We start from the raw sequence: 25,142 nt of genomic DNA, 5'->3' as shown, positions 1-25,142 counted from the left end.
GCAAATGTTAACTCATTAAATGTAGGTGCACAGCAGAGTGTGGAAAAAGTAGCTACTGCTGCCTTACGGATACTTCTGAGGAAGTGCCTGGGCTGTGAGGCTTATTCCAATAGATGTAAAGCTACTGGCTGAAATTTTCAGGGTCTCCTAACAGGATATAAATAACCTAAACGAGTTAGGCACCTCTATACCACTCAGGTAAATGATGAAATATACTAAAAACAGGAATAGCCTAGATGAGCCTTCAGTCAAAGGGAAGATAAAGCTGTACAATGATTGGGAATGTAGTCATTATGACAAATGAGGGCTGAACAAAACTGTCAAAAGGACTAAAATACAACAGAAATAAATACTTCACCTGACTCTGTGAACTCAGTGGTGACAAAACAGTTTTATTTCTATCTCAAAAAAAAAAAAAAAAAAGGTAAATACTGACACCTGGTGTCCGTTTAACAGAATTTTACCTTGTTAGAATGACTAGCCAACTAAGCCTTTGGCTTCAGAAGCAAACAAGGTACTGATTAATAAGTTATGAGATACCTCCACCTCTACCTCAGGCTAAACATATCTCTTCCTTTTTCCCAGTGTAATTTTTTAAAAAAATTATTGTACACCTATTATGTGCCAGGCCTATGCTAATCCCTTTACATGTATTATCTCCTTTAACCTTCACAAGAACCTTCTGAGGTAGAAGCTATTAATTTATTTTAGAAATGAGGCAAGTGAAACTTTGACAGGTTAAATAATCTTCCCAAAATCACAGAGATGTTCAAAGTGGAGCCTGGACCTTTCTGACTCCAAAATCCATGCTCTAACCACTACAGCTATGTTGTTTAGTCAAATAATTTTCTTCCTAACCATTTCCACATAGAATCCCAAGACTGTCTTCATTTCAATAAACCATTTTTAATTCCTAAACTTATACCTCAATGGCAGTAATCTAAACACGGGTAAAGTAAGGTTCTTCCAGAATATGAAAATAACAGAGCAAAACAAGCAGACAAAATTTGATTAGAATATCCAAGTCTAATCAAGGTGAACAGAGAAGCATGACAGGAATGTAACTTTCACTAAGGAAGCTGTGGCCTAATCAAGACATTGCACTCTGCCTGAACAAATAATATGTTAATGGAAAGGGATAGTTAGCAACAAATCTAAAAGGGAAAAATCCAAAGACACAGAATCAAGCAGTGTCTTCAACACCATGGTCTGGAAGTGAAAGTTAACAGACACATCATCTGATCACCACAGAAATGTCCTCTGCTGCAGGCACTAGGAGCTTTCCAAAGACTAGTTGAATCACCCCTTAAAACTTCCATTTTCTGATTATTATTTCAGCCTTCCAGATTCCTTCATCCTAGAAAAAGGTATGATGGTGGGCTTGAGTATTCTGGTTAATGAAAATGTCTCTCTTCCATAATAAATTAATAAACTGACATTTGGTACACATACCCGCTTGAAATTTGGTTAATCAAAGTCAGTTCTCACATTCCCACAGAATCTGGTCATTTCTAAGAAAGAAATCCCAGTACCTGGACTGAAAAATTAAGGATCAGACCCTGAAAAGTAGGGACCACATCAATATACTAACCCTCCTCTCCCTGCTGTACAGCCATCAAGATGACCTCTCCATCTTCATTAACAACTTCCCTATAATTGCAGTGATGCCAGAAACCAGTTATCATCTGATCCAAACTGTTCAGTCTATGTCAAGTTTTTATAACCTAAGCAATTTGCCCCAGGGTGAATGTTTCTCTGAGTCCCTATTTCTGGGACTCTCTTGCTATCTCTATCAACCAAGGTGTCTCAAATGTGGGCAGTTCCAGCAAAGCCATAATCAATACAAAATGTTTAACAAACACAAACTCTTTCTACCCACAGTTCCTGAAAGCAAAAGACCAAGATAAGACAAGAAATTACAATTGCAAGACTTTCATTATTTGCCTATAAAATTAGTTAAGTTGATTTCTCTTTGTTTTGTTTTTTTAAAGACGCTATTCTACATCAGCAAGGCTGCAGTGAACTAGGCATTCTCATACATTGCTGGAAGGAAAGAGTGTAAAAATTTGAACAATCTTTCTTAAAAGCAATTTAGCAGTAAATAGCAGGTCTTTTTTTTTTATGTTCCTAACTCTTTAACCTAGCATTTTTCTGGCTCCCTATCTCTAAAGACACTAATCGTAAATAAATAAAAGCTTTACTTAGAAAGATGTTAATCACAAAACTGAAATACCCAGCAATAGGAAAATGATTTAAGTATTACCATAAACTTATAAGCCAAAATATTATAGTAATTAAAAATGAGATCTATAAATAATTTTAACATCACAAGAAAGTTTACATAATGTTAACTTAAAAATATAAAAATACAGTAATATGATATAAACCATACAAAAAAATAGGCATAGAAAAAAAGATGAAGGAATACATCACTGGATGGTAGGACTGTGGCTACTTTCAACTTTGTTCTTTACACTTTTTTGCATTTTTCTATAGTTCTAAGTGATTTCTAAAAATAAGGTTAATGACTAAACTGAATATTTACTAGGTTGTCTACCTGGTCTCCTTTTACTGAGGACTGTTCCTCACCCCTCGCACTGCAGGATAGCAGTGGGCTCACAGCCATTTGTACATGGAACATACCCGCTCTGGGCCACAGACAACTGGGCTGGGGATGGCTACTAACTCTAAATGGGCCATAAGTCATTTCCTAGAAGTTTGAAGTTGGAACTGGGAAAGAATAAATCTCCTGTAACCTGTATTTAACCTCTGGGAACTGTAGGATCAATATCTTCCACCTACCACGTGAAACAGAGAAGCAAAGGAAGCCAGTTTGCAGGGAGGAAAATGAAGCAGACACAATATAACTACGAGATACAGACGAATTTTCCAGACCTAGTGCCTTATCCAGGCTTGGTTTACCATTCTGTTTTAGAATTTATGAGGTACCCTATTTCCTTATGATGAAGTCCTCTTTTTAATTAAGCTAGCTTGATTTAGTTTGTTATAGCCAAACAGTACCAATTAATAATACCATGTGTAGTATTTGGTGGCCTGTTCATGAAGTTAGAGAACTTCAACCTAATAAGGCCAGCCACTAGGTTGTAACCACTTCCAGCCTATTCTAAAGGCACTGCTTTCAAACCTCAGAACCTGACACAAGTCTGCTCTAGAACTCTGGCCCCTGGGATCTTGCAAGCTAATGACTTGAATTACAGTAAATCATTAAGTGTTCCCTCTGTGGAGTTACTTTATTCTTTTAAAAGGAAGTATTGGGCTTCCCTGGTGGCGCAGTGGCTGAGAGTCCGCCTGCCGATGCAGGGGACACGGGTTCGTGCCCCGGTCTGGGAAGATCCCACATGCCGCGGAGCGGCTAGGCCCGTGAGCCATGGTCGCTGAGCCTGCGCGTCCAGAGCCTGTACTCCGCAACAGGAGAGGCCACAACAGTGAGAGGCCCGCATACCGCAAAGAAAAAAAAAAAAAAAAAAAGAGGAAGTATCTCTGAATCACAATGAATAAATAAAATGTTATAAGCATAACCTAACTTTCCTTTGGAAAAGAGGCAAGTCACTAGAAGAACTGTTAAGAAAAATGTTTTCTCCTCCCACATAGCTATGTTTCTAGAATGTGAATGAAAAAGGTTGTTAGGGAAGAATAATTCCCATACATATTTTCAATGAATAAACTTCTGGTCCCTTAGAGAAAACTACCATTTACTGAGTGGCTATAATCTCCTAAGCATTATACTAGACATTTACATAATTCACTTTAATCATTAAAACTACTGAAAGATATGAATTACTACTCCCATTTTACAGATGTTTACAGATGTTTTTAAACTGAGATTCAGAGGCTAAATGGCTTTCTCAAAGGCAGAGTCACTAAAACACTAAAGTCAAAATTCAAACTCCAAATCCATGCTCTCTACACAATGCCATGAAATTTCTCATAGCTACCATATCTTGAACCCTTATCATAAAAGAGACAGAACAGGATATTAGCAAAACAAAACCAAAAACTCAAGAGTCCAATAACAGAAACAGTGACAAAAAATAGTAAAGTAATAAAACAGAATACTCTTGAAAATTAGTTTATAAAGAATTCGTAATTATGATTGTTTTTTATAATACTTAGAGAAAAAATAGAAAAGATAGAATATAAGCTTACTCTATTACACATACAACCTATATATCTATATAATATTATCTAGATATCTCAGAAAAAGACTTAAAAGGCAACCTAAATGTCCCCAAACAGGGAATTGTTTTCAGTAAATTACTGAAAATCACCACAAGCAAAATCAGAAATACGCCATTATGTGAGGGAAAAAATAAACTGGAAAACTATCTGCACGTCCTATCACAAAGGACCACTTCCCCTAATACATAAAGGGTGTCTACAAACCACTAAGAAAAAGACTATGGTAAAAGAAAAATGCCCATAAGATCTAAACAGACAGAAAAGGAAATACAAATGGGTCTCAACTACACAGGAGAAAAGTGCAAATTAAGACTGCATTGTGGGACTTCCCTGATGGAGCAGTGGTTAAGAATCCGCCTGCCAATGCAGGGGACATGGGTTTGATCCCTCTGGGAAGATCCCACATGCCACAGAGCAACTAAGCCCAGGCACCGCAACTACTGAGCCTGCACTCTAGAGCCCACGAGCCACAACTACTGAGCCCTCACGCCACAACTACTGAAGCCCGCATGCTCTAGGGCCCACGTGCCGCAACTACTGAGCCCATGTGCCTAGAGCCTGTGCTCCGCAACAATAGAAGCCACAGCAGTGAGAAGCCCACGCACCACAACAAAGAGTAGCCCCCACTCGCTACAACTAGAGAAAGCCCGTGCGCAGCAATGAAGACCCAACACAGCCAAAAAAAAAAAAGACTGCGATACTATGTTTCATCTCTCAGACTGGCAGTACAGTCCTGATAATACTGTACTGGTATGGGTATGGGGAAGCTGGTACTCATACAACCTCTACAGAAGGCAATTTAGTAACAGCTAGCAAAGTATATATATATACTTTGATCCACCAATTATATCAACAAGAAGTTATCCTACAAAATCTCCCATGTAGATGAAACATCTTATGCACAAGAGTAATAATCCTCTTCCAATTAAAAAAAAAAAAAAGAGTGATAATCGCTGCAGTAGTGTTTGTAACTATTATTTTGGAAACGACCTAAATGTCCACCAATAGGGGCACTAGATAAACGCATCCATACATGACATATTACACAGTCCCCTCACCCCCGCCCAAAAAGAAGAAAATTTTTAGGTACTATTATAGAATGATCTCACAGAGATAGTAAATGAAAAAAGTAATGTGCAGAATAATGTGGAATATGCTATCAGCTGTGTAAAAAGTGAGGAAATGAATATGTATACACATTTGCTTGTACTACATGAAATATCTTGGAAGGATACACTAGAAACTAGTAATAAATGTTGACTCCAGGGAGGGGAACTGGTTGGCTGGGGATGGGGATAGGAGACAAACTTTTTATTTATATCTTTTTGAATTTTGAGCCAGTTGAACATTATTACCTATTCAAAAACTTAACTTTTTAGAAATACATATTTTAAAACAAAAAATAAATTTATGATATATCCATCTGATAGAATAATGTTTTCAAGTATACATAATAGGAGAAGATCAAAGATAAGCTATTAAATAGGGGAAAGGAACAAAGTTTACACAGAAGAGTCTTCATTTTGTTGAAAAATTAAAAAGAAAAAAGTATTTTTATATGCACAGAAATAATAATGATTGCCTCTTAGTGCTGGGATTATGGGCAATTTTTTGTTCTTTACACTCTTCTGTACTTTCCTAATTTTCCACAGTGAGCATATGCTACTTTAAAAATCAGGGGGGCAAAAACACAAAAAGAACAGATAGCTAAAATAATCCTTTCTTTAATCATCCTTAATTACAGCATCACTGACCCTTACCTGACCATGACTGGTTGTTGGTTCTTCCTCCAACAAAAGTTTCTCTTTCAAGCTTTTAATTGGGCTTTCTTGGAAATCCTTGGTTTTTGAGTGCCAGACAGATGCCCTAGACTCCTGCCTCTCCTCTTTGTCTTCATCTCCCATATCTTCTGAGATGCGTTCATTTTTTTCACTAGCCTGATCTCCTCGGCCACATTCATTCTGGATCAGAGAAGGAGGTCTAGGTAACACTGGTTCCCCAAACCCCTTTTTTTTTAAGAGCTGCCTCTGAGCCATTTTCAGGCTCTTTTGATAAACCTCCAACTGGCAGAGAATGACCTTGGTATATTGGTTAGGGTCTACTCCAGCAGGGCAGAATGGAATACCCCAGAAGTAGTGCACAGTGCCCCCAATGTCCTGGAGACCTTTGGCATCTGCTGGGGTAGGCAAACAGTGCCTAGATGTGTCCCCCCTACCCTGGGCAGCTTTGTGAAAAGCACAACCCTTCCCAGTACTTTCCTGTGGCTTCCCACACTGTGTGCGCTCAGCCAAGTGGCCAGTACATCTGTCAAAACATTTAACGTTCTCATTCTCAAACACTGGCTGGCTTGACTGGTCCCAGCTTCCTGAGCTGCCAGAGACCGGCTCCTCTTCAGTGTTTTCAGTGCGGTCCCAAGGCTCCTCTCTTTCCTCAGACTCGTTTCCCTGACTGATATGTGAGCCTTTAAACAGTGATGGAGGTACCAGCTGCCATATGCCTGTAGGTATTTGAGAAAAAGTAGGGCTAAGGACAAACCATTTTTTATTAAGAGGGCTTGGTAAGTTATTAAGAATTACATAAAGTGGGTAAAAAAAGGCTCTTCTTTGGGTTTAACGAAAAGTTGGCTTTTCCTTGGAGATAAAAGTATGCTGGATATTAGTGAGATCTCAACTACTTTCTGATTTAACCTCTTTAATACCACCAAAGGGATTCTGGACATTTCTGTATATCTACTCTCAGCATGATATCCCTGTGATATGGTTATACTTGATGAGAAGGAGCCAGAACAGGGAGACATGCCTTCAGAGGTCCCAGAGTCTGTGGTTTTCTCTTGGTGGGACTGTGAAGATGGTCCAGCGGCCAGAGGTCGAGATCTGGTAACAGAAGCATCAGAAGGCCGGCAACTCTGAAACAAGTGATCCCACACCAGACCAGGTTTATTATTAAGATAGCTATACAGGAAGGGTCACAGGAAAGGACAAGAAGGGGAGTCCACCGTCCCTAAGAGATTCTCCTCTCCAAAACGTAGATGCTCAATTCAAATGAATTCCACAACATGTACTGCATGCCTACTATGTGCAAAGTGCTATACTAGAACACTATACTAAACCCTTTTCTAATATAGAGAGGTGAATGGCATAAAGGATGGCTCACGACCTGCCACTGGCAAATACCTTTCACATTTAAAATAATTTCAATTACACATATTCAAATCACAATTAAAAATTATTTGAAAAATTTTAAGACTGCTCATTTTTTCTCTCCATAACCCACCTCTGGTTCTCATTCCCTTTGCTCTCCCCACAAAACAGGGGAGTTTTATCTTATCTGGCTTATCTTGCTCCCTTTTGGTTTCTTGACACTCAATAACTCTTTTCAGAAGCTGCCAACTACTACGGTTCTCTTAAGCTATGGACTGAAAATCTGTGAGGTGGAAAACTTTCATACAGAATTAACAAAACACTTCAAATTGAGTTCATCAACAATTCAACACAGACTTAAAAATTATTATGGGAAATATCTGTTACTTGAAAACCGTATGAACTACTATAACTAGTTCCTAATGCAGCCATAACACTGCAGAAATAAAAAACTATTGCTGATGAATCCTCACCAACTTTTTCCACATAGCATATTTACATTCAGGCTTTCAGCAATGGCTTTCCTCAAGAGCTCCTCTTCTTCCTCCTCCTGGCTGTTCACCTCCCTAGCTTCCTGTTCACTCATTTTGACAGCCAGAGCAAACTGTTCTTCTTCTGTCATTTCTGTAAGAAGATTGGGAAAAGAGAGAGAGGGACACCACAAACATTGAATCAGCACGTAGACAAGAAACAAAATTATTAAACTTTTCAAGCAGAGACACTACAGACCATTTAGTACAATTTTATAATTTTACAAATGAGGAAAGCCCCAAAAGGTAAGGTGCTGGCAGCAGTTACAAGAATCCTGGGTTAACTAGACTGTGAACTCCTATGAAGGCAGAGTTTCTGCCTATTTTTGTTCACTGTTGTATCTCCAGCACAAGAAAAGAGTACCTGGCACCTGGTAGATATTCAATAAATATCTGGTGAATGAATAAATAAGAGGAACTAACTCCCACTCTAGGGCTTTTTGCTACATATCACTTTATACATATTTGCTTCAAGCTCAACATTTAACTAGAATAATTTTACTCTTCAGAATCCTCTGATTTACCCAGTAGAAAAGAACATTTCTAACGACCAGAATTTCATCTCCAAACACCATTTCCCATTAAAAGCAACTGGGTTACCTCGGAGAGAAATAGTTGATTCCAAGTCTGCAGCATGAAATGTAGACGATGAACTAGAATATCTATCATATCTGTGAGCAATGAACCTATCCGATATAACTAGGGTCATATCAAAAGAACTCATCAGCCAACTTAAAAAGGTTCTCACTGGCTAAAAATGGGACCACTGGAACATCAATAAGGATAATGAATGCAATGAATTAAAACACACTAAATATGTCTAAATCTATGAGTTCATAATAGTACTTAAAAAAAAACAACTAACTGGTCACTGTTGAAGAATATTAGTGAATCAACTATTCTGAAAACTGGTAAATAAAAGGATAGAGAATAAAGCTTTTGTTCTACTCTTCCAACACAAGCTATACTACTGGGTAACCAACCAGATGAAGAGAAGTTTCTCTTTAAAGAATTATTCCAGCTAATAAATAGAAATGACAGAATTAGAATATTGCCATTTTAGAGTCTGTCATACAGAGTGAGGTAAGCCAGAAAGAGAAAAACATATATCGTATATTAACACATATATGTGCAATCTAGAAAAACAGTACAGATAAACTTATTTGCAGGGCAGGAACAGAGATGTAGATGTAGAGAACGGACATGTGGACACGGTGGGTAGGAGACAGTGGGATGAATTGAGAGATTAGGTTTGACATAAATACACTACCATGTGTAAAATACATAGCTAGTGGGAACCTGCTGTATAGCACAGGGAGCTCAGCTCGGTGCTCTGTGACAACCTAGATGAGGGGGGTGGGGGGTGGGGGGTGGGGTGGGGAGGGAGGTCCAAGGGGGAGGGGATATACATATACATATAGCTGATTCACTTCATTGTACAGCAGAGACTAACACAACATTATAAAGCAATTTTACTCCAATATAAAAAAAATAAGAATATTGCCATTTTGTATATTCCCTATGGAGAGGATTTTGGCAATGTCTAATAAACTACATATATGAAACAGCAATCCCAATTCTAGCAATTTACTCTAATGATATATTTCCAATTTTTAAAAAAGTAAATATGCACTATATTTTTCACTGCAACACTGTTTGAATTTGCAAAACACCAGAGTCCACATAATGACTACAATAGGACATTGCTTGAATAAACTCTGGTATACATACATAAAACTGTAAAGAAGAATAAGGAAGGTATCTATGGTCTGGGAACAGAATGATTTCAAAGATATGGTATTAAGTTAAAAAAAAACACAAAAGAGTATACAGTATGCTACTTTTTGCAAAGACTGACACAGGAAGGAAAAATTAGAAACTAATGCACGTGGTTATATATAGGTAGTTGGGCAAAAAGTGGAAGGGGTAGGGAGGGAGTGACATTTCTTTGCATATACCTTTTTGTATATCCTTGACTTAACCAGGTAAAGGTTAAACCTATTTTTAAAAAGTAAAATAAAATCAATAAGGATGAGGGATCCCTAAAATTGAATCTCAACATAAAAAATTCACCCAAATGAATCTGAAGTGATCTTAATGAGAATGAAAGCATAACATATCAAAATTTGTGGAAGGTACCTAACACAATGTTTACAGGGAAATGTATAGCTATACATGATCATATTAGAAAAGAAGAAAAGTTTAAAATCAGAGATCCAAGCTTTCCTCTTTAAAAAACCAAAAAATGAAGAGTGAAATTCACCCAGAGTAAGAAGAAAGAAACAAATATAAAGAGCAGAAATCAATGAAATAGAAGATGGCATACAATAAAGAAAAAAAGGGACTTCCCTGGTGGCACAGTGATTAAGAATCCGCCTGCCAATGCAGGGGACACCAGTACAATCCCTGGGCCAGGAAGATCCCACATGCCACGGAGCAACTAAGCCCATGCACCACAACCACTGAGACTGCGCTCTAGAGCCCACGAGCTGCAACTACTGAGCCCCCACGCTGCAACTACTGAAGCCCATGCACCTAGAGCCCGTGCTCCGCAACAAGAGAAGCCACCACAATGAGTAGCCCATGCACCGCAACGAAGAGTAGCCCATGCACCGCAACGAAGAGTAGCCCCTGCTCACCACAACTAGAGAAAGCCCGCGCGCAGCAAGGAAGACCCAATGCAGCCAAAAATAAATTTAAAAAAAGAAAAAAAAATTTAGGGATTTCCCTGGCGGTGCAGTGGTTAAGATTCCACCTGCCAATGCAGAGGACACGGGTTCAACCCTGCTCTGGGAAGATCCCACATGCCGCGGAGCACCGAAACCTGTGCACCACAGCTACTAAGCCTGTGCTCTAGAGCACACGAGCCACAACTACTGAACCCGCTCACCACAACTACTGAACCCACTCACCACAACTACTGAAGCCCATGCTCTGCAACGAGAAGCCACCGCAATGAGATGCCCACACACCACAGCGAAGAGTAGCCCCTGCTCACCACAACTAGACAAAGCCCGTGCACAAAAAAGGAGACCCAATGCAGCCAAAATTAAGTAAATAAATAAATAATTTTTTTTAAAAAAAAAGCTTCAGGATAAAAAAAAAATTAATACCAAAAGTTGATTCCATTAAAAGGTCAATAAAATTTATAAAACTCTAATCAAACTGATGAAGGAGAAAAAGAAAACATGTAAGTTAACAACACAACAATAAAAGAGGGGATGTAATACTACAGATTCTACACTCATGAAAAGAATAATAAGGGAATATTGTGGACAATTTTATGCCAAAAAATTTGACAAACTGGATCATTCATTCTCAATAGGCATGATATCATCCCCAAGTGGACAAAAACTGGTCCTTGGAAGTCCAAAAAAATCTTACTCTCTTTACATATAAAAAATGGATATATAAGTCAGTACATAAACAGGATATACAGCATTATCTGTGGTATTAAAATTTCATGGGGGGGCTTCCCTGGTGGCGCAGATGGTTGAGAGTCCGCCTGCCGATGCAGGGGACACGGGTTCGTGCCCCGGTCTGGGAAGATCCCACATGCCGCAGAGTGGCTGGGCCTGTGAGCCATGGCCACTGAGCCTGCGCGTCCAGAGCCTGTGCTCCGCAACGGGAGAGGCCACAACAGTGAGAGGCCCACGTATCGCGCAAAAAAAAAAAAAAAAAAAAGGATCCTTCAGGGAACAGTAATGAAAAAAGGACTGAGAAACACTGACTTAACTGAAACAAACAAACAAAAAAAATCACTGAAAAACTTAAATCATGAAAACTGACACAAGAAGAAACAGAAAATCTGAATAGCCTTACATCTATTAAACAATTTGAATTTCCAATTAAAAACCCCTCCATAAAGAAAACCCAAGGCCATCTGACATTAATCACTGGTGAATTCTAACTAAGAATAAAGAAAAAAATAATAGCAACCTAATTCAGAAAGTAAGATATCAAGTCTCCCCAACTTGATTTATAGATTCAAGACAATCCCAATAAAAATCCCAACAAGCTCATTTAATGGAACATAATATAAAATTCAGAAATAGATCCACAAATCAATTTTCCAATTGATTTTCATCAACAGTCCTTTTCAGCAAATGGTACTAGAACTGGTAATCCATACTATACACAAAAAATTAACTCAAAATGGAATATATATCTAAATGTAAAAGCTAAAACTATAAAAGTCCTAGAAGAAAACATAGGTGAAAAATCTTTGTAATTGTGGAGTAGTCAACTATTTCTTAGACAAGACCCAGAGAGAAAAAAAAAATTTTTTTTAAAAGCACCTGGGACTTCCCTGGTGGTACAGTGGTAAGAATCTGCCTGCCGATGCAGGTGACACGAGTTCGAGCCCTGGTCCAGGAAGATCCCACATGCCACAGAGCAACTAAGCCTGTGTGCCACAACTACTGAGCCTGTGCTCTAGAGCCCGCGACCCACAACTACTGAAACCTGTGCACCTAGAGCCCGTGCTCCGCAACAAGAGAAGCCACCACGATGAGAAGCCTGCACACCACAAAAAAGAGTAGCCCCCACTTGCCACAACCAGAGAAAAGCCCGTGCAGCAATGAAGACCCAACACAGCCAAAAATAAATAAATAAATAAATAAATAAATAAATAAATAAAATTTATTTTTTAAAAAAAGGACACTCATTCACTAGTTACTGTCTCTTATTTTTTATATAACCATGATCTGAGAATAAAGTCCGATAAACATCACTGCTGACTAGGACACATTTTACCTGACCTCTCTACTGTAATAAGAACCCAACCATTAGAAGAAAGAGAGAAACAAACTGGAATACCACCCAGGAGGCATGCTCCTTAAAGGAATATGTCAGCAAGTGTCAACCTTAGACTCTCTAACTGAATTGGCTTGATTCAGCTTATCAAATGATTCTGCTGATTCTAAACACAAAGTACTACACAATTTGTGTGAAGCTGATTATGCTGGTCATAATTTATGATGATTAACATCTCCCAACATTCAGGTTAGCCTCCCACTGAGATGTGCAAACAGGCTGTTAACAATCCAAACAATCCAGAACACAAAACTAGACAGAGAGAACCTGAATAATTTGCGGTTGTTCAAAATGGCTGAAAGAGAACATTCCATATAACAACAACAACAAAAGATAAATTATTTTCCTGCCCTAATCTTTTCCTAAGAACTTCCTTTTCCAAAACAGATACAGCTCTGCAACTTTGGTAAAGCTGATATATCTATACATGGCCAGTTACAATGTAAATTTATAAAACACTTTTGAAATAATCAAGGCACTGTGTCATAACCCGTACAGATATGCTTTCTCAAAGAAAGTGATACCACTTCTGGGAATTTATCCTGAACAATCACTGAAAAGAAGAAAAGTGTTACACAAAAATATGTTCATTACCCTATAACCTATAAGGTGACTTAACTTACTTAGATACGTAAAGACAAGGTCATGGTTAAGTACATTATAGCATGTTAACTCAAGAAACTCAGATGTTGTTATCAAAATACTAATCATGAAGACATATAAAAATGATAAAGTCTGGTGGGGCGGAGTCAAGACAGCGTACTAGGAGGCAGCATAATTCGCATCTCCTCACAACTACGGCACCTACCTGGCACCCCTGGGGGACCACAGACAACTAAGGGGACAGGAGGAAACCCCAGTGATCGGGTAGGACGTGAGGCTTGGGGGAGTGAAGGGGGAGGAGAAGTGGAGGCCAGACGGGAATGGTGCCCCTGAGGGGCAGCTGGGGGAGGGGAAGGGATAAATTGGGGAACCACTGGGAGGGCAGAGGATCAAAAAGGAGTGTGGCCAGGTTTCCCCTGCGCACTTGGACCCTCCAGGAATCTGTTGAGATCCCGGGCCTGATCCTCTGCCCACCTAGGCCCCCTCCAGCTGGGTGGGTCCTGAGGGAGTGGGAAGGAGGTAAGGGGGAGCAAACATAAAGGCCGGACCTCCAGGACAGCACCCCAAGGGGTGGCTGGGGGAGGGAAGGAGTTCCTACACCCAGCAGGATCCACCCACAGTTAGGAGTTGAGGGGCAACAGGGGAGACCCTAGGGGAGACAGTGGGGGAGGGGCACAAAGGAACGGAAGGGAACCAGGCCAGTGCTTTCCCTGTCCACTTAGGCACCAGGAAGCCTGTTGGTCTCCCAGGCCTAATCCTCTGGCCTCAGAGCCTCCCTTCTGCAGCGCAGAGCCCAAACCCCACCCTTACACCCCCACCCAGGGCCCTACCTCTACACTCAGAGACTCCCTCCAAAGGAGGTGGGCCTAAACCCCACTCACACACCCTCACTCAGGGCCCTACCTCCAAACTCCGGAACCCCACACTCCAGAGGCCCTCCTCTCAAGGTGCTGCCTCTCCTCTTCTGTGCAGGTCCTAAGCAGAGGCCCTGCCCCACGCTTAAATGTAGCCCTATCTAGGCCCCGCCCCATGCTCAAACATCACCCCGCACCCGCTTAGGACCCACCCCATCCTAAACCCTGCCCCCACCTAAGTTCCACCCCCTACCTAAACTCCACCCCCATACCTTAGGCCTTTTTTTTTTCTTTTCTTTATCCCTCTTTTACATTGAGGTTCTGTTTTACCTTGCTGATTCACTGTTGATTCTTTTATATTTCTATTTTTCCGAATAAATCTTTTATTTTTCTAACTTTTATTCTTTATACTTCGCTAGTGATCTCTCCTTTTGGCTCGCTGCCCCAACCCCCCTTTCTCTTTTCTTGTTTTTGCTGTGGTTTTATTTCACCTTGTTGCAGTTGTTTCAATTATAGTTTTATTTTTTCTAATATATTTTTTATCTTTCTGATTTCATTTTGTTTTTTATTCTTTGACATTGTACTGCTCGTTTTTTTTCTTTCTTTCTTCCCTTTTTTTTTTTTTATTGCACCACGAAGCTTGCAGTTTCTTGGTTCCCAGGCCGGAGGTCAGACACAAGCTCCTGTGGTGTGAGCTCCGAATGCAAACTGCTGGACTAACAGAGAACCTCAGAGCCCAAGGAATATCAATCCGAGCGAGGCCTACCAGAGTTCCTCATATCAGCACCAAGACCCAGCTCTATCAAACTGTCTGCAAACCCCAGTGCTGGACGTCTCAGGCCAAATAACCAGTAAGACAGGAATACAGCACCACACATCAAAAAATAAATTTAAAAAAAAGACAAAAAATATATGTTACAGACGAAGGAGCAAGGTAAAAACCTACAAGACCAAATAAATGGAGATGAAATAGGCAACCTACCTGAAAAAGAATTTAGAGTAATGATAGTAAAGATGATCCAAATCTCAGAACCAGAATGGAGAAAATACAAGAAACATTTAACAAGGCCCTAGAAGTACTAAAGAGCAAACGAACAGTGATGAACAACACAATTACTGAAATTAAAAATACTCTAGAAGGAATCAATAACAGAATAACTGAGGCAGAAGAACGGATAAGTGACCTGGAATATAGAATGGTGGAAATAACTGCCAGGGAGCAGAATAAAGGAAGAAGAATGAAAAGAATTGAGCACAGTCTCAGAGACCTCTGGGACAACATTAAACACACCAACATTCGAATTATAGGGGTCCCAGAAGAAGAAGAGAAAAAAGAAAGGGTCTGAGAAAATGTTTGAAAAGATTATAGTCGAAAACTTCTCTAACATGGGAAAGGAAACAGTCAATCAAGTCCAGGAAGCACAGAGAGTACCATACAGGATAAATCCAAAGAGAAACACACTAAGACACATACTAATTAAACTATCAAAAATTAAATAAAAAGAAAAAATATTAAAAGCAGCAAAGGAAAAGCAACACGTAACGTACAACTGAATCCCCATAAAGTTAACAACTGATTCTTCAGCAGAAACTCTGCAAGCCAGAAGGGAGTGGGAGGACATATTTAAAGTGATGAAAGGGAAAAACCTACAACCAAGATTACTCTACCCAGCAAGGATCTCATTCAGATTTGATGGAGAAATTAAAACCTTTACAGATAAGCAAAAGTTAAGAGAATTCAGCACCACCAAACCAGCTTTACAACAAATGCTAAAGGAACTTCTCTAGGCAGGTAATACAAGAGAAAGAAAAGACCTACAAAAACAAACCCAAAACAATTACAAAAACAGTAACAGGAGCATGTATATTGATAATTACCTTAAATGTAAATGGCTAAAATGCTCCAAACAAAACAAATAGACTGGCTGAATGGATACAAAAACAAGACCAGTACATATGCTGTCTACAAGAGACCCAATTCAGACCTAGACCCAATTCAGACCCAGTTCACATACAGACTGCAAGTGAGGGGATGGAAAAAGATATTCCATGCAAATGGAAATCAAAAGAAAGCTGGAGGGGCTTCCCTGCTGGCGAAGTGGTTGACAGTCCACCTGCTGATGCAGGGGACACGGGTTCGTGCCCCAGTCTGGGAAGATCCCACATGCCGCGGAGCAGCTGGGCCCGTGAGCCATAGCTGCTGAGCCTGCGCGTCCGGAGCCTGTGCTCCGGCCACAACAGTGAGAGGCCCATGTACCGCAAAAAAAAAAAAAGAAAGCTGGAGTAGAAATTCTCATATCAGACAAAATAGACTTTAAAATAAAGATTATTAGATGAGACAAAGAAAGACACTACAAAATGATCAAAGGATCAATCCAAGAAGAAGATATAACAACTGTAAATATTTATGCACCCAACATATAAGCACCTCAATACATAAGGCAAATGCTAATAGCCATAAAAGAGGAAATCGACTAACACAATAATAGTAGGGGACTGTAACACCCCACTTTCACCAATGGACAGATCATCCAAAATGAAAATAAATAAGGAAACATAAGCTTTAAACGACACATTTAACAAGATGAACTAGGGCTTCCCTGGTGGTGCAGTGGTTAAGAATCTGCCTGCCAAGGCAGGGGACATGGGTTCAAGCCCTGGTTTGGGAAGATCCCACATGCCGTGGAGCAACTAAGCCCGTGTGCCACAACTACTGAGCCTGCGCTCCAGAGCCCACGAGCCACAACTCCTGAAGCCCAGGCATCTAGACCACGTGCTCTGCAACAAGAGAAGCCACCACAATGAGAAGCCCACACACTGCAATGAAGAGTAGCCCCCACTCACTGCAACTAGAGAAAGCCCACGCACAAAAACTGAACGCAGCCAAAAATAAAGAAATAAAATAGATAAATTAAAAAATACAAGGGCTTCCCTGGTGGCACAGTGGTTGAGAATCTGCCTGCCAATGCAGGGGACACGGGTTCAAACCCTGGTCTGGGAAGATCCCACATGCCGCGGAGCAACTGGGCCCGTGAACCACAACTACTGAGCCTGCCTGTCTGGAGCCTGTGCTCTGCAACAAGAGAGGCCGCGACAGTGAGAGGCCCGCGCACTACGATGAAGAGTGGCCCCCGCTCGCCGCAACTAGAGAAAGCCCTCGTACAGAAACCAAGACCCAACACAGCTAAAAATAAATAAATAAAAAATAAATAAAATTAAAACTGTATTACTTATATATATATATATATAAAAACAAGATGAACTTAATTGATATTTATAGGACGTTCCATCCAAAAACAACAATACACCTTATTCTCAACTGTTTGTGGAACATTCTCTAGGATACATCATATCTTGGGTCACAAATCAAGCCTTGGTAAATTTAAGAAAATTGAAATCCTATGAAGTATCTTTTCCCACTACAATGCTATAAGACTAGATATCAATTATAGGAAAACATCTGTAAAAAATACAAACACACGGAGGCTGAACAATACGTTATTAGGTAACTAATAGATCACTGAGGAAATCAAAGAGGAAATCAAAAAATACCTAGAAACAAATGACAAGGAAAACACAACGACCCAAAACCTATGGGATGCAGCAAAAGCAGTTCTAAGAGGGAAGTTTATAGCATTACAATCCTATCTCAAGAAACAAGAAAAATCTCAAACAACCTAATCCTATACCTAAAGCAATTAGAGAAATAAGAACAAAAAAAACCCCCGGAGTTAGCAGAAGGAAAGAAATCATAAAGATCAGATCAGAAATAAATTAAAAAGAAATGAAGGAAACAATTGCAAAGATCAATAAAACTAAAAGCTGGTTCTTTGAGAAGATAAACAAAATTGATAAACCATTAGCCAGACTCACCAAGAAAAAAGGGAAAAGACTCACATCAACAGAATTAGAAATGAAAAAGGAGAAGTAACAACTGACACGGCAGAAATACAAAGGATCATGAGAGATTTCTACAAGCAACTCTATGCCAATAACATGGACAACCTGGAAGACATGGACAAATTCTTAGAAAAGCACAACCTTCCGAGACTGAACCAAGAAGAAATAGAAAATATAAACAGACCAATCACAAGCACTAAAATTAAAACTGTGATTAAAAATCTTGCAACAAACAAAAGCCCAGGACCAGATGGCTTCACAGGCCAATTCTACCAAATATTTAGAGAAGAGCTAACACCTATCCTTCTCAAACTCTTCCAAAATACAGCAGAGGGAGGAACACTCCCAAACTCATTCTATGAGGCCACCATCATCCTGATACCAAAACAAGACAACGATGTCACAAAAAAAGAAAACTACAGCCCAGTATCTCTGATGAACACAGATGCAAAACTCCTCAACAAAATACTAGCCAACAGAACCCAACAGCACATTAAAAGGATCATACACCATGATCAAGTGGGGTTTACCCCAGGGATGCAAGGATTCTTCAATACATGCAAATCAATCCATGTGATAAACCATGTTAACAAATTGAAGGAGAAAACCTATATGATCATCTCAAGAGATACAGAAAAAGCTTTTGACAAAATTCAACACCCGTTTATGATAAAAACTATCCAGAAAGCAGGCATAGGGGAAACCTACCTCAACATAATGAAGGCCATATATGACAAACCCACAGCAAACATCATTCTCAATGGTGAAAAACTGAAAGCATCTCCTCTAGGATCAGGAACAAAACAAGGTTGCCCACTCTCACCACTATTATTCAACATAGTTTTGGAAGTCCTAGCCATGGCAATCAGAGAAGAAAAAGAAATAAAAGGAATACAAATTGGAAAAGAAGAAGTAAAACTGTCACTGTTTCCAGATGACATGATACTATACATAGAGAATCCTGAAGATGCTACCAGAAAACTACTAGAGCTAATCAATGAATTTGGTAGAGTAGCAGGATACAAAATTAATGCACAGAAATCTCTGGCATTCCTATACACTAATGATGAAAAATCCGAAAGAGAAATTAAGGAAACAGTCCCATTTACCACTGCAACAAAAAGAATAAAATACCTAGGAATAAACCTACCTAAGGAGACAAAAGACCTGTATGAAGAAAACTATAAAACACTGATGAAACAAATTTAAAATGATATAAACAGATGGGAGAGATATACCATGTTCTTGGATTGGAAGAATCAACATTGTGAAAATGACTATACTACCCAAAGCAATCTACAGATTCAATGCAATCCCTACCAAATTATCAATGCCATTTTTCACAGAACTAGAACAAAAAATTGCACAATTTGTATGGAAACACAGAAGATCCCGAATAGCCAAAGCAGTCTTGAGAAAGAAAAACAGAGCTGGAAGAATCAGACTCCCTGACTTCAGACTATACTACAAAGCTACAGTAATCAAGACAGTATGGTACTGGCACAAAAACAGAAATATAGATCAACGGAACAGGATAGAAAGCCCAGAGATAAACCCACACACATATGGTCACCTTATCTTTAATAAAGGAGGCAAGAATAGACAATGGAGAAAAGACACCCTCTTCAATAAGTGGTGCTGGGAAAACTGCACAGCTACGTATAAATGAATGAAATTAGAACACATGCTAACACCATACACAAAAATATACTCAAAATGGATTAAAGACTTAAATGTAAGGCCAGACAGTATAAAACTCTTAGAAGAAAACATAGGAGAAACACTCTTTGACATAAATGACAGCAAGATCCTTTTTGATCCACCTCCTAGAAAACTGGAAATAAAAACAAAAATAAACCAATGGGACCTAATGAAAATTAAAAGCTTTTGCACAGCAAAGGAAACCATAAACAAGACAAAAAGACAACCCTCAGAATGGGAGAAAATATTTGCAAACAAATCAACGGACAAAGGATTAATCTCCAAAATATAAAAGCAGCTCAATATTAAAAGAACTACTCAATCAAAAACTGGGCAGAAGACCTAAATAGACATTTCTCCAAAGAAGATATACAGATGGCCAAGAAGCATATGAAAAGCTGCTCAACACCACTCATTATTAGAGAAATGCAAATCAAACTACAATGAGGTATCACCTCACACCAGTTAGAATGGGCATCATCAGAAAATCTACAAACAACAAATGCTGGAGAGGGTGTGGAGAAAAGGGAACACTCTTGCACTGTTGGTGGGAATGTAAATTGATAGAGCCACTGTGGAGAACAGTATGGAGGTTCCTTAAAAAATTAAAAATAGAACTACCATATGACCCAGCAATCCCACTACTGGGCATATACCCTGAGAAAACCATAATTCAAAAGGAGTCATGTACCAAAATGTTCACAGCAGCTCTATTTACAACAGCCAGGACATGGAAGCAACCTAAGTGTCCATCAACAGATGAATGGATACAGAAGATGTGGTACATATATACAATGGAATATTACTCAGCCATAAAAAGGAACGAAATTGAGTTATTTGTAGAGGCGTGGATGGATCTAAACTGTCATACAGAGTGAAGTAAGTCAGAAAGAGAGAAACAAATATCATACATTAACGCATATATGTGGAACCAGAAAAATGGTACAGATGAACCGGTTTGCAGGGCAGAAATAAAGACACAGATGTAGAGAACAAACGTATGGACACCAAGGGGGGAAAGTGGCAGGGGTGGTGGTGGTGGTGGGATGAATTGGGTGATTGGGATTGACATATATTCACTAATATGTATAAAATAGATAACTAATAAGAACCTGCTGTATAAAAACTAAAATAAAACTCAAAAATCACCCAAAAAGAACCTGAGCTTCATTAAGTCCTGAGACCCAGTGTGTGATCTCAGTTAGAAGACTGTTCAAATCCCAATCTGGGTTTGGGCTGGGTTTGAGTCCCAGCCCATGGGTTCAAGTCCCAATCTGAGTTGCACAATTTCACCTTCATTAAAAAATGTTACTGAAAAAATTACTTCATTGCTAAAAAGTGCTAACCAGCATCTGAGCCTTCAAAAAGTTTTAATCTTTTGATTGTGGAGGGGTTGAAATATTGCAAGAATTACCAAAATGTGACACAGAGACATGAAGTGAGCAAGTGCTGTTGGAAAAATGGCACCCAAGAGATTTGTTTAACACTGGGTTGCCATAAACTTTCAATTTGTGTTTAAAAAAAAAAAAATCTACATAGCTCAATAAAGTGAAGCAAAATTAAACAAGATATGCCTCTAATCACTTTGAATGTCAATGGATTAAATGTATCAATTAAAAGACAGAAAAAAAGACAGAGATTGGATCAAAAAATAAGACTCAACTATATGTTGTCTACAAGAAACCCACTTTAAGGACTTCCCTGGCAGTCCAGTGGTTAAGACTCTGTGCTCCCAATGCAGGGGGCACAGGTTCGATCCCTGGTTGGGGAACTAAGATCCTACATGCCACATGGAGCGGCCAAAAAAAAAATTGAGAAAACTGATAAAGACAAATGTTGATTCTTTGGAAAAATTAATAAAGCTAATATGCTAAAAAAAAGCAAAGAAAGAAGGAAAGAAAGAAACATACTTTATTTATTTATTTTTTATTTATTTGGCTGCCTCAGGTCTTTAGTTGTGGCACACAGGATCTTCATTGTGGAACATGGGATCTTTCACTGTGGTGCTTAGGCTCCTCGTTGCAGTGCACAGCCTTCTCTCTGGTTGTGGCACGCAGACTCCAGAACATGTGGGCTTAGTTGCTCCACGGCATGTGGGATCTTAGCTCCCCAACCAGGGCTCGAACCCGTGTCCCCTGCATTGGAAGATGGATTCTTAACCACACCAGGGAAGTCCCAGAAACCCACTTTAAATACAAAGAGAAATATAGATTAAAAGTAAATGGATGGGGCTTCCTTGGTGGCTCAATGGTTAAGAATCCGCCTGCCAATGCAGGGTACATGGGTTCAAGCCCTGGTCCGGGAAGATCCCACATGCCACGGAGCAACTAAGCCCGTGCACCACAACTACTGAACCTGCCCTCTAGAGCCCACGAGCCACAACTACTGAGCCAGCGTGTCACAACTACTGAAGTCCACATGCCTGGAGCCCGTGCTCTGCAACCAGAGAAGCCACCACAATGAAAAGACTGCACACTGCAATGAAAAGCCTGTGCACTGCAACAAAGAGTAGTCCCTGCTTGCCACAACTAGAGAAAGCCTGTGCAAAGCAACGAAGACCCAACACAACCAAAAAAAAAAAAAAAAGTAAATGGATGCGGATTTCCCTGGTGGTCCAGTGGCTAAGACTCCATGTTCCCAATGCAGGGGGCAAGGGTTTGATCCCTGGTCAGGGAACTAGATCCCACATGCCTCAACTAAAGATTCCACATGCCGCAACTAAAAGATCCCGTGTGCCGCAACTAAGACCTGACACGCCCAAACAAATAAATAAATATTTTTTAAAAGTAACTGGATGGAAAAATGTACCATGCTAACACTAATCAAAAGAAAGCAAGAGTAACTCTATTAATTTCAGACACAGCAGACTTCTAAGCAAGAAAATTTATCAGGAATAAAGAAAGGCATTACATAAGGATTAAGTCTCCTAGAAGACATAACAATCCTTAATGTGTATGTGCCTAACAAAAGAGTGTCATTGGTGAGGCAAAAAATGCTAGAACTGCAAAGAGAAATAGATGACCCACTATCACAGTTGGAAATACCAACCCCCTTCTATCACATATGGACAGATCCAGCAGGCAGAAAATCAGTAAGGATATAGTTTAACTCAACAACATCATCAATCAATTGAATACAATAGACATCTACAGACTACTCCAACTAGTAACAACAGAACACACATTCTTCTCAAGCTCACACAGAACATTCACCAAGACAAACCACATTCTGGGCCATAAAACACACCTTAAATTTAAAACAAGAGAAATCATGCAATGTCTATACTCAGACCACAATGGAATTAAACTAAAAATCAGTAACAGAAAGAAAACAGGAACATCCCAAAATACATGAAGATTAAACAACATACTTCTAAATAACTCATGGGTCAAAGAAGAAATCTCAAGAGCAATATAAAAATACTTTGAATCAAATGAAAATGAAAAATGCATCTTATCAAAATTTGCAGGCTGCAGCAAAAGCAGTGCCTAGAGGAGAGTTACAGCATTAAATGCATACACTGGAAAGAAGATCTAAAATCAATCATCTACGTCTATACCTTAGGGCAGGGGTCCCCAAACCCTGGGCCGCGGACCAGTCCATGGCCTGTTAGGACCGGGCCACACAGCAGGAGGTAAGCGGCAGGCAAGTGAGTGAAGCTTCATCTGCCACTCACCATCACTTGCATTACTGCCTGAACCATACCTCCCTGAACCCCAGTCCGTGTAAAAACTGTCTTCCAGGAAACTGGTCCCTGGTGCTAACAAGATTAGGGACTGCTGCCTTAGGGAACCAGGAAAAAAAAAAAAAAAAGTAAATTAAGTACAAAGTAAGCAGAGGGCTTCCCTGGTGGCGCAGTGGTTGAGAGTCCGCCTGCCAATGCAGGGGACGCGGATTCGTGCCCCGGTCCAGGATGACCCCACATGCCGCAGAGCGGCTGGGCCCATGAGCCACGGCCACTGAGCCTGCGCGTCCAGAGCCTGTGCTCCACGACGGGAGAGGCCACAGCAGTGAGAGGCCCACGTACTGCAAAAAAAAAAAAGTAAGCAGGAAAAAAACAAAGAATTACAGCAGAAATCAATGAAATTGACATCAAGAAATAAGTAGAGAAAATGAACCAAACCAAAAGCTGGTTCTTTAATAAAAAGAAAAAACATCAATAAAATTGATAAATCACTAGCTAGGCTGACTAAAAAAAGAGAGGGCACAAATTACTAGTACCAGAAATGAAAAAGAGGACATCACTACAGATCTCATGGGCATTAAAAAAATAATAAAGGAGGGCTTCCCTGGTGGCGCAGTGGTTGAGAGTCCGCCTGCTGATGCAGGGGACACGGGTTCGTGCCCCAGTCTGGGAAGATCCCACATGCCGCGGAGCGGCTAGGCCCGTGAGCCATGGCCACTGAGCCTGCGCGTCCGGAGCCTGTGCTCCACAACGGGAGAGGCTACAACAGTGAGAGGCCCGTGTACCGCAAAAAAATAATAATAATAAAAATAAATAAAGGAATACTATGAACAACTCTATGCCCGCAAATCTGATAACCTAGATGCAACAGACCAATTCCCTTTGAAAGACACAATCTGCCAACACTCACATGAGAAGAAATAGGCAGTCTGAATACACCTATATCTATTAAAGAAACAGAATCCATAATTAGCCTTCCACAACTAAAAGCAACAGGCTCAGATGGAGTAACTAATGAATTCTACCAAACGTTTAAGGAAGAAATTATACAAATTCTATACAATCTCTTTCAGACGACAGAAGCAGAGGGAATACTTCCTAAGTCATTCTACATGATCACCATTAAACCTAACACTAAAACTAGGCAAAAACATTACAAGAAAACTACAGACCAGTATCTTGCATGAACATGAACACAGATACAAAAATCCTCAACAAATAGTAGCAAATTAAATCTAACAATACAAAAAGAATTATACACCATGACCAAGTGGGGTTTATCCCAGATGTGCATGTTAGTTCAACACTGAAAAATTAATTAATGTAGTGCAACACATAAACAGAACAAAAAAGAAAAATCACATGATCATATTCAACAGATTCAGAAAAAGCACTGGACAAAATCAAACACTAATTCATGATAAAACTTCTCCATAAACTAAGAATATAGAACATTCTCAACTTGATAGAGAATATCTATAAAAACGCTATAGCCAACATCATACTAAATGGTGAAAACTCAAAGCTTTCCCACTAAGAACAGGAAAAAGGCTAGGATGTCCCCTCTTATCACTCCTTTTCAACACTACTAGACATACCAGCTAATGCAATAAGACAAGAAAAGGAAATAAACAATATACAGACTAAGAAAGAGAAAAATAAAACTGTCTTTGTTCACAAATGACACTATCATCTAAGTAGAAAATCCAATTGA

At 39.7% G+C, this 25,142-nt stretch overlaps 1 protein-coding gene across 7 annotated transcripts in view; it reads right to left on the bottom strand.

The window, feature by feature from the left end:
* Positions 1–25,142, bottom strand: part of UIMC1 (ubiquitin interaction motif containing 1) — a 138,521-nt gene that overhangs the window by 55,573 nt on the left and 57,806 nt on the right. For 6 of the 7 annotated variants that reach the window (XM_012538637.3, XM_049707080.1, XM_033414895.2 and 3 more), the window contains 3 exons: positions 7,840–7,964; positions 7,000–7,105; positions 5,961–6,697 (listed from right to left, as the gene is read on the bottom strand). In XM_012538637.3, coding sequence (XP_012394091.1) covers positions 5,961–6,697; positions 7,000–7,105; positions 7,840–7,964 — 968 coding nt within the window. The remainder of the gene's footprint in view (positions 1–5,960; positions 6,698–6,999; positions 7,106–7,839; positions 7,965–25,142) is intronic. The other variant, XM_033414899.2, reaches the window with a different exon arrangement.

Source organism: Orcinus orca, chromosome 3 (genome assembly GCF_937001465.1).
Source record: "Orcinus orca chromosome 3, mOrcOrc1.1, whole genome shotgun sequence".
Lineage (NCBI taxonomy): Eukaryota > Metazoa > Chordata > Mammalia > Artiodactyla > Delphinidae > Orcinus > Orcinus orca.
Note: the sequence above shows the minus strand (reverse complement) of the source record. Positions and strands in the feature narration are given on the sequence as shown.